The sequence below is a fragment of the Colias eurytheme genome, chromosome 22, assembly GCF_061535395.1.
Source record: "Colias eurytheme isolate Ceu_HAF_F1 chromosome 22, ilColEury1 Martin Lab GWU primary, whole genome shotgun sequence".
Classification (NCBI taxonomy): domain Eukaryota; kingdom Metazoa; phylum Arthropoda; class Insecta; order Lepidoptera; family Pieridae; genus Colias; species Colias eurytheme.
The window spans coordinates 5,690,242-5,700,387 of record NC_143001.1 but is presented as its reverse complement, the minus strand read 5'-3'; the positions used below and the strand labels follow the sequence as shown (position 1 = coordinate 5,700,387).

Below are 10,146 nucleotides of genomic sequence, written 5' to 3'. Positions count from 1 at the left end.
TAATTGCCTATAGATTCTTTTTATTTAATTTACCACAAAATATTCCATACAACATTGCACAGAAATATCTTAGTACAGCTACAACTATTACTATTAATACAACCAATACTATTAAAACAGTTACAATTAAATGTATTTCAAAATATTCTGTCCACGATAAATGAGCTGATAATGGCTGTAAATGTGCACCACCATGCTGGGTGATATGTTCTGCCCACCACACAACTTTATCCAGAGGTTGTATGGGCAGATCTTTCATATAGGCGCCAAAGTTTTCGATGTTTCTCTTGTAACTGAAAAATAAGAATTTAGAAAATGGTTTACTCCGTGTTAAGTTTGATCAGTGAGAATATTCATCATTTTTACTACTTTTCCAATGTATATTGTATATCTTGGAAGTCTACATAATATAGAAATTGATCGATGTTCCAGATGATTCTAAGCAATTAATATTTTATGAGAATGTTTGAAACGAATATCTTGAAATATTAAGGACTTTATTTTCTATACAATATATTTTACTGCTTTGTCTATAGGTAAATATTAATCATTGTAATTTGTACCGTACCTCGTATCATTGATAGCTTTATCAATAGCATTCTTTAATTCTTCTTCAGTAAAACTCAAAAAATCTAAATTGAAACCAATCTTATAGTGAGCATATTTTTCTGCATTATAAAACTGATCAGCATAAATCGGAAATCCAATTAATGGAACACCAGCATTCATTCCTTCCACTGATGATTGTAGACCACCTTGTGTGATGAAAACTTTTACTTGTGGATGCTCTGTAAATAAAGGCAACATATTTGTACAATTGTTTTGATAATTTGTTCAAGGATTATCGGTATATAAATTAATGAAGGCCATATTAACAACAACGATTACAATTTATTCCTTTGGATAGGTGATTATTTCAATAAGAAGAGTAGAGTGCTACCAATAATTATCTTAAAACAAGTCAGTTCTAGATTTTTCTGTCGATTTCTTTAAAGTTTATTGTGTATGTAAACTCGCTACCTTAGTACTTGGTTCATAGTTATAAAACAGTAAAAATTTAGTGCACTGTTTTTGCAACTACGCCTACCGCTTCTGGGAATTCGGTTAATATTCTAATGACTTAGTTACGTTACGATAAGATATTATGATTATCATATTAACTTAATTAACTTACTGAGCAGAGTCGATTGCGGCAGCCATTTTGCGAATTTAATATTAGGGAATTCTTCAGGAATCTTATCCGAATCCCATTTAAATAGGACATCGTACGGAATTTTGGACAAAACATTCATTATTTTATTCATCCCCTCATTTGGCAAGCCAGACGGATTTACATTTGTGCCAAAACTTACGTAAATAACACCATTCTGTGACGAATCTAAATAATTTTGTAAATCCTAAAAAAAGATGTGATTATAAATACAATATTCATATTATGATCATAAATTTTATTGAAAAAACTACATACCTGAGTCAGAGGTTCATCAAGTGTTTTATGTACTCCACCTATAAATTGCATATTTGTTGGCAGTGGTTGATTGTTAGCCCAAAGCGGATGATGGTTCACAAACATCATTTGAATATTTTTCTCTAATTGTTTAATATTTGGCAATCCTTCACCAAAATATTTACGAATCACATTAGATTCACTATCTTCAACAGAATCCATTATATCGTCCATTTCCTTGTACATCATTAGAGATTTAAGTTTATCCATAAGAGATAAGTTATACAACTTTTGTTGAAACATATAAGGATAAATCCAAGAATGTGTAGGACCACCTAACTTGGAATTTGTGTATGGAATAGTTCCAAACGAACTTGCTAGAATTACCGGTGCTTTAAAAACATGCGACAGTGCTAAAGCAGATCGAACATAACCTTCTAGAATTATCAAATCAATTCTATCCTTCGATTTTAACAGTTTCATGACATTCGGACTCTCAAACACAAGATCCATAATCTCTACTGTAATTTCGACCACCTTCCTGATTTCTGGAAGGGAATCTTTCTTGTTTCCAGTCCTATTTGAAACCAGTTTCCTTTTAAATGAAGCTCCTATATCGTAGATATCGATTTCAGTTAAGTTTTCTGGAGCTGTTCCTTTAGAAAATGCTGGTTGAGGCGTGACGATTATAACATCATGTCCCCGTTTTGCAAGTTCATGCATTATCGATCTAAATACCAACTGATGACTGATTGATGGGTTTGGAAATATTCCTAATATCCTAGCACCATTACACACACAGGCGAAAAATAAAAATATTATACATAAACGAGATGCCATTGCTAGAACAAACTAACGTGGTATGTACAAGTGTTTAGAAGAGAAAGTGTTCAGAAGCCTCATCAACCTTCATATTGTGAAATCTATTATCATTCTAACAGAAATGTTTACATAGTAGTATTGACATAATTATAAATGTGGTTATTGAACTACATACAAGTGTGTTCCTAGAAACCATATTTGAATCAGCGATCCAATCTTTGCAATCTTTGCGCTGTATTTTCTCTTTCGTGGAATTTCTGAGTAAATAATTGGATCTGAATCCTTGTTAACTATAGTCAAGCTTCTGGTTATGATATCACTTTTCTTTTATATGATTGGTAGTATGTGATAGTATAGTTAACGTATAGTTAACTTATATATATATATATATTAAATTGTAATAAAGAGAATTAGCAATATTCATTACATAATAACAAATAAAAATGTGTGCGCGTACTAGTGTACACACTTAAGAAGTTACTTCTTTATGTCCTTATTTTTCAAAAAATAATTTACTATATGCAACTTTACAGAAATAGGTACGTCGAATTACGCGTGGTAGGGATAAGAAAAAGATGGCGCGTAACGGAAAAATGTCACGCGTAACGAAAAAATGTAACACTAAATTTTTTTCCAATCCCGATAAAGAAGTTTCACTTCAATAATAATTATAGCAATATTATATCAAGTGGTTATTGAATATTGCTAATTGGTTGCTAATTCCTTTCATTAGAATTTAGCGAATATCTCGGACCACGTTTTACAAATACTATTCAAGTGTAACTTATTTTATTCATTTTTAGAATTTGCTATCCCTTTTGCTAGACAGACCGCCTCCTTGGTACAGTGGTTGACGCGTGAGCGTAGAACTGGGGGGTCCTGGGTTCGATTCCCGGTGGAGACGAAGAAAAAAAAAATGTCTCGGTCTGGCAGGACACATAAGGCTGATCACCTACTTGTCCCTAAAGAAAATCGATCAGTGAAACAGATGTATGAATAATGCATCTGCCCCTTACCCCACTAAGGGGACACGGGACTTCACTTTTATCCCTTTTGCTAAGTTGGCTTCCTGGGTATTTAATTTTTTCTCTTTCTCCGAATTCTACCGCTACACTACCTTCAATATTAATTTAAATAATGCCAAAGAATACATTACTGAATTGTTTAGCTAGTATAACACAGACTTAAGTCTTATTATTTTTTTTACCAAAATTGAAGTCATACCTTGAGAATTTATTTTAAATGAACACTTAACTAATATTATATTAGGCCATAAAGAAACGTTAATTACGAATACGTCGATTATTCATGATATACTATAACACTGTTAGCGGATAAAATTTGAATTTTAAATTAGTCTTCTCATAACATTATTTTGCTGAATAATAATTAAACACAATATATTTTCTATAAAATTGTGCATTTCAATTAGAAATTTATCAAACTGCAACATGGAAATTATTAATAATGTGTTTTGCATAATATCAAACATGATAATTAGTAGGTAGCTTATAATATAATATCCATAAATAAATTATTTATGTATACAACCAGACCTCTTTCAGAAGCGTTTATGTTTCTTCGTTTTACGGTGCATCAAACGATAGAATGCTCATTCTAGTTCGGCTTCAGTTAGAATCTAATAGACCGGGAGATACTGACACAAAATTTCGAGTCATTTGTAACAGGATGGCGGTTCTACAGGGGTCTTAGTACGCAATGATAAAAAGAAAAATGATGGTGTGATCGCTGGTATCGGTGGTTTAGTCGCGTGGGCGTTAGCCGAACTCGTCGGAAAATAGCGAAAGTTAAACGATTTGTAACAGTATGGCACTTATTTTTCCTGGAAGTTTGAGGATCAAAGAATATAAATACAAAATTTCAAAGATCTAGGTGTTGGAAATCTTCACTTATATAAATTAATACTAAATTAATTTTTCAAGTATGACAGGACTTTTTCCCCCTACTAGAAGTATGGCAAATATAATAATGGTCACATTTTATCAAATACTCTCCAAAAATCCAAATGCAATACTGGTACAAAAAGTTTGGCAACACAAAATTTTTAGTATTTACCGATAGCCCATAAAAAAGAAGTAGGCGGTAAAATCGCCATGCCATACTTTTCGGACGATTCCAAATGGTCGCCATACCGCCGAAAATCTGCAAAAAAAATTTATTTCGCCAAACTTGAGCGGGGAGCGTGAGGTTTGATAAACAGCAATTTTTTTATAATATTAGATTATACTTATTATAAAAAAATTGCTGTTTATCAAACTTAGCTCGTTTATCGTACTATCCTTCATCCGGATTATCTAAAATTTATATACCTACTGAAAACTCCATCAGGAACCAATCTATTTATTAAAAAAAAACTCGCATCAAAATCTCACGCGTAGTTTTAAACATGAATCATGAATACATAGAGACAGGCTGCGAAAAGCGACTTTGCTTTATACTTTGTATTGAAACCTTCCTTTTTGAAACCACGTCAATTGCATTTTATTAGAAACTGACCTTATAAGTTATGTACGTCGCGTTCAGCCATAAATCACAAGAAACCAATTTGTGTAAACCGGGCGACAAGACCGATATTTCTATTTTGACATACCATATTTTTAACTACCCTCATATATTATTTAGTTGACGTTCTATCCTAAAAATATTAGCCCACGTAGTTGGCGGCTTGTAAATAATGATAAAACACGTAGTTGATTGGATTTTGTTCATAATAGGACTTTTTAATTATGGCTTAAATAGGTTTAATACCTTTAATAAGTTTTGTAAAACTGTGGTAAAACTAATTTTCTTTTAGATATTAGAATTTGTAATGTTGAAAATGTAATTTGTCCTAACTTCGGTGTTAAATACCTACTTTCTAAAGACATTTCTAAATTGTAATTTATTGACTAGATTTTATTTACTACAGGACTTTTAATAGAAAGTTTGCTATTTAAATTACAAAGAATAAATAGTATAATAATTTTATATTACTATTAGATTAATTTAAATAATAGCCACTTATAAAGCGAGATAATAATTGCCACTTATAATAGCCACTTATAATAGCCACTTATAAAGCGAGATTAAAGAAATTGTTATTAATATTATCCTACGGATATCTAACATAGAATAATACTAGCTTTTCACCCGCGGCTTCACCCGTATTTCGAAAGAAAAACCCGCATTGTTCCCGTTCCCGTGGGATTTCCGGGATAAAACCTATCCAATGTGTTAATCCAAGTTACTATTTATATGTGTGCTAAATTTCATAGTAATCGCCTTAGTAGTATTTGCGTGAAAGAGTAACAAACACACACATAAACATCCTCACAAACTTTCGCATTTATAATAATATTATCTTACTGTTAGCAAGAGATTTGTAAAAATAGACGATAGATTAAAAATCTATTGGAATTTATAACGTTCTTAAATTAATTAAGAACCAAAATAAACTTATTCCTTTGATCTTTAATTTCAACTGAAAACTTTTTATAATTAAAATTAATTTTCGCTAAAAGGTTTTATCGTAGTAATTTAAAGTGTGTCAAATATTATGTTAGGTATTTACCATAGTCCATTTAGTTATAATTAAAACAATCCATACTAATATTATAAATGCGAAAGTAACTCTGTCTGTCTGTCTGTTACTCAATCACGCCTTAACTACTGAACCAATTTGCATGAAATTTGGTATAGAGATATTTTGATACCCGAGAAAGGACATAGGCTACCTTTTATTGCGAAATTGTACCACGGGCGAAGCCGGGGCGGACGTCTAGTTTACTATATAGTATAGTAGTATCTATCTATATATTTTATACAATAAAGAAGTTGGTAAAAATAAATGAACGTGTTTTTTTTTTGCTACTAATGCTATACCTACTACTACTACATCAAAACAACTGTCAATAAGTATAAACATACAGATTTATTAAGAAATTTCCAGATCTTAACATACAACACTACATATTTAAAAATAAACATCTACTCATTTGCATATATTTTACTTTTTACGTACAATAATTCATTTTTAAACTTCCGTCCAATTTCAAATCAAGGTAACTTCAATTTCCTCGTAACACGTCTATACAAAGCTAATACATACATAATCACTCGCAGCAACAAATACATTAACATCAAAATAAAGCCTAATACTATAAGTACTAATTCAGTCTCATAATACTGAGTCCAAGACATGTTGGCGGCGGGGGCCCGCAGGTGCTTCGCCCCTCCGTGCCGCAGCACATACTCCGTCCACCACACGGCGCGATCCACGGCACTCCAGGGCTGGTCTGCTATTATGCTTCGCAGTTTGATGACGTTATTTCGATAACTGTAACATAGTAAAGGTACAATTATATACACCGACATCTAGTATGCATGGGGAGAGGTATTTGGCAACCCTGATAAAATTGGTGAAAACAGCTATAGATCGTATTCAATAAGTAGTAAGTCATGGTCTATGGATATGACTGTATGGCTATCACTTATTATTTTAGTGGATGCATCCTTACTTTATAATGTATAATATAATTCGCGTATATTTAAAGGAAATTCCAATTGCAATGAGATATTACACTCGGGAGAAAAATAGCCTATGGCATTCCTATGTCCAGATGCCAAAGTCATATTATGAAATCGCTCTGTTTCGACCTGAATGAAACATTGAGATCACAAAGAAATTGAGAAACAGCAATTATACGATAAGCAAAGTTCTCCATATTTTTCCTATTTCATTCCACTATTTAATTAAATCCATCTCAAACAAATATTGTGTTGTGCAATACGCGGAAGACTTAACAATACTAGAAGACGTTAAAAAGAAATAAAATTAATTCAAGCATTTCATTCCGCTACAGATTTACGCCGTTCCAGAAAAAAGCAATGTTGTAAATCAGCGCCGTTTGAACCAAGACAGTTTCTGTTAAGGAATTATGCTCTCTGAAGCAATTTGCACACTTTCAGCATCATTTGACTTGTAAAAGTTGTTAAATAAATGTAATTAGGAGTTGATTCTACGATTAATTATTGTACTGTTTCATGGTGTAATGTTATTTGTTACATTTGGTCAATTTTTATTGGTTATGTGTTTATTTTATCTCTACTCAATTTTTACTTAATCATTTATTTCTACGTATACAATAAAAGTCTGACTGTATTGATCGCGAACTTTTCTTAGATATCAGGGTTCGAGTTCCGCAATTTATTGGAGAAATAATAACTTTTACATTTTACAAACATCTCTTGCTAGAAATACATAACGAAATAATTTTAAATATGTTAGGTATTAAGACAGAAATCATACTTTTTGAGATGATTTCGAGTTCAATATAGGTAATAATTTAAATATTTACTAGAATATATTGCCCAAAAACATTTTGTACTAACCTTGCATCCTTTATAACTGTTTCAACTGCATGCCCAAGTTTTTCTTCAGTCAGCGATGTTAAATCGAGTTTCATACCGATACCATAGTATTCATAGTTTTCCACATTGTACCATTGGTCGAAAAGCATTGGTACACCAACCAGAGGTACTCCGGCTGATATAGATTCGAAGGAGGAGGATAAACCTCCTTGGGTGATAAATAGTTTAACATTTGGATGTTCTGAAGTAGAAAAAACACATTATTAACATAATATTTTAAAGGCATTATCGTAAAAAAGTATGTGAGTAAAATGGGCATTTTTTAAATGTTTTTTATCCACGTCAGACCCGAGTGAAGCCGGAAATAGAAACTATTGTATTTATAAAAAGAAAGTTTGGGGGAAAAAATGACGTTACGGAACCACAATGGTTGAAACATTTATATTTCGCAATCTATACTAATTTTATAAAGCTGAAGAGTTTGTTTGTTTGAATGGTCTAAGCTCAGGAACTACTACTGGTCCGATTTGAAAAATTATTTCGGTGTTAGATAGCCCATTTATCGAGGAAGGCTATAGGTTTTATATCATTACGTTAAGACAAACAGGAGCGGGGCAATGTGGTTGAAACTGAAACCGCGAGGCACAGCTAGTAAATAAATAAAATTCTTAAGGGTAACCTACTTAAAATTTCCGTTTGAGGCCACCACTTCGCAATTTTAATATTATCCGTTATTCCTGGCAACACGTCATCGTCCCATTTCCATAATATTTCATATGGCAATTTTGAGAACACGTTCACAAACATCTGGACTATGAAAGGTGACATCAATTTAGTGCTCACACTTGTTCCGAAGCTAACATATATTACTCCATTTTTTGATGAATCCAGGGATGATTGTAGTTCCTGAAAGAAAAAATCTGGTTAATTTTAGATTTTTTATTTAAAAAAGCCATAGAAACATCCAATCGTCAAAATTCAATCCCTACTAATATGAAAATGTAACTCTTTTTGTCTGTCTTTTTATCTCTCCTTAACCACTAAACCGTTTTAGATGAAATTTGCTATAAATATATTATGTAGCACGAAACCTGAGAACGAAAAGGTTTTATCCCAAACGTGGATGTGGACTTTCCTTTGACTACACGCAATTTTAAATATGAAGAAAAATATTTAAAATGTATAAATTGTGTTATTTATAGTAATATTATTTTCTCCAAAGTTACGTGAAGTCAAAGTATTCAACATTCAAAATCCCAAAACCAACGTAATAAAGGTGGTCCTCCAAAGTCGTTAAGGTCCTAAAGCCATAACATCTGTTAAAGAAAGGCGATAAAAGATAAAACTTACTCTTGGCAATGATCTTGAATGGTTATCTAAAATGCCGGAGATATAAACGACATTTCGAGGTACCGGTCGAATCCTTTCCCATACAGGATGAGTATTTATAAACATCATTTGAATATTATCGTCTACTTCAGCTAAATCTGGAGCATTAGGAAACAATGCTTTATTCATAGAATTATATTCAATTTCATCTGTTATAACATAATCATGGAATATTCTATCAGTATACAGTTCGTGCAATTCTTCAAAGACCGTTAGATTATTCAGTCGTTGTCTTAAAAAGTTTGGATAAAGTAACGCATGTGTTGGAGCGCCGAATTTCTCGTAATTGCCATATGCCGTACCAAACGAACTTATCAATATAATTGGGCATTTGTATAAGTCTGCTAAGCCTAGCGCTGGTCTGAAATACGCTTCAACTAATATTAAATCAAATTTGAGTTCACTCTTTAGAACATTTTGCACTTCGTCACTCTGAACTTGTTTTGCGAACACGTTTTTAACTAAGAATCTTCCAGCATTTATTTGCGAAAATATATCATTAGTACCGTCTTTGCTTGCTTCTTGCATTAGTTCCCTCCAATATGGATAGGTTACATTATGGATATTAACTTCTTTTAATGTAGATGGTCCACCACCATTAGGAAAAGCAGGATCCGTTGTTATGACAACCACGTCATGTCCTCTTTGAGCCAACGCATGCATAAGCGGTCTAAAAACTATCTGATGACTTAAGTGTGGCGACGGGAATATACCAAGAATTCTCGCAGATTCACCCAAAATAAAATGCAAACTTAATAACCATATTACGCTAAACATTTTGCTCGTATTATGAAATATTTCAAGTAATGTCCCCGCCGAGTTTTCGAATACAAATACATAAATTAATGGGACATCTATTGTTTGCGAACAAATAATATAATCGATGTTTGTTCAGCTGTTTACGGCACTGCAGGTGTCAATATAGCATTGAACACAATTCATATTTAGGAATAAATGACTTTTAAAAGTAATTATCGTAATATAAATAACTATTTTTGTATTGTGTGGCATATTAATTATGTCTGTCCCTCGGTGCAGCAGTTTTGTCGTTATCATAGTGCTGATGGATTCCATATGAGTAACAATTATTATTATTTGAAGTAACAAAGTCAGTTGGA

At 32.3% G+C, this 10,146-nt stretch overlaps 2 protein-coding genes across 2 annotated transcripts; both read right to left on the bottom strand.

The window, feature by feature from the left end:
* LOC149898709 (UDP-glucosyltransferase 2-like) lies at window positions 1–2,310 on the bottom strand. Its single transcript, XM_090115178.1, has 4 exons — window positions 1,469–2,310; window positions 1,175–1,397; window positions 569–788; window positions 1–293 (listed from the first exon to the last, which is right to left on the bottom strand). Exons 1-4 carry the CDS (start codon window positions 2,285–2,287, stop codon window positions 8–10), a joined length of 1,548 nt encoding a protein of 515 aa, XP_089971304.1. The 5' UTR covers window positions 2,288–2,310; the 3' UTR covers window positions 1–7.
* A 3,893-nt stretch (window positions 2,311–6,203) lies between these two features.
* Window positions 6,204–9,835, bottom strand: LOC149898708 (UDP-glucuronosyltransferase 2B15-like). The gene is made up of 4 exons (XM_090115155.1): window positions 8,990–9,835; window positions 8,323–8,545; window positions 7,661–7,880; window positions 6,204–6,605 (listed from the first exon to the last, which is right to left on the bottom strand). The coding sequence occupies exons 1-4, from the start codon at window positions 9,803–9,805 to the stop codon at window positions 6,326–6,328; spliced, it is 1,539 nt and encodes a 512-aa protein (XP_089971281.1). The 5' UTR covers window positions 9,806–9,835; the 3' UTR covers window positions 6,204–6,325.
* Between the last annotated feature and the right edge of the window lie 311 nt (window positions 9,836–10,146).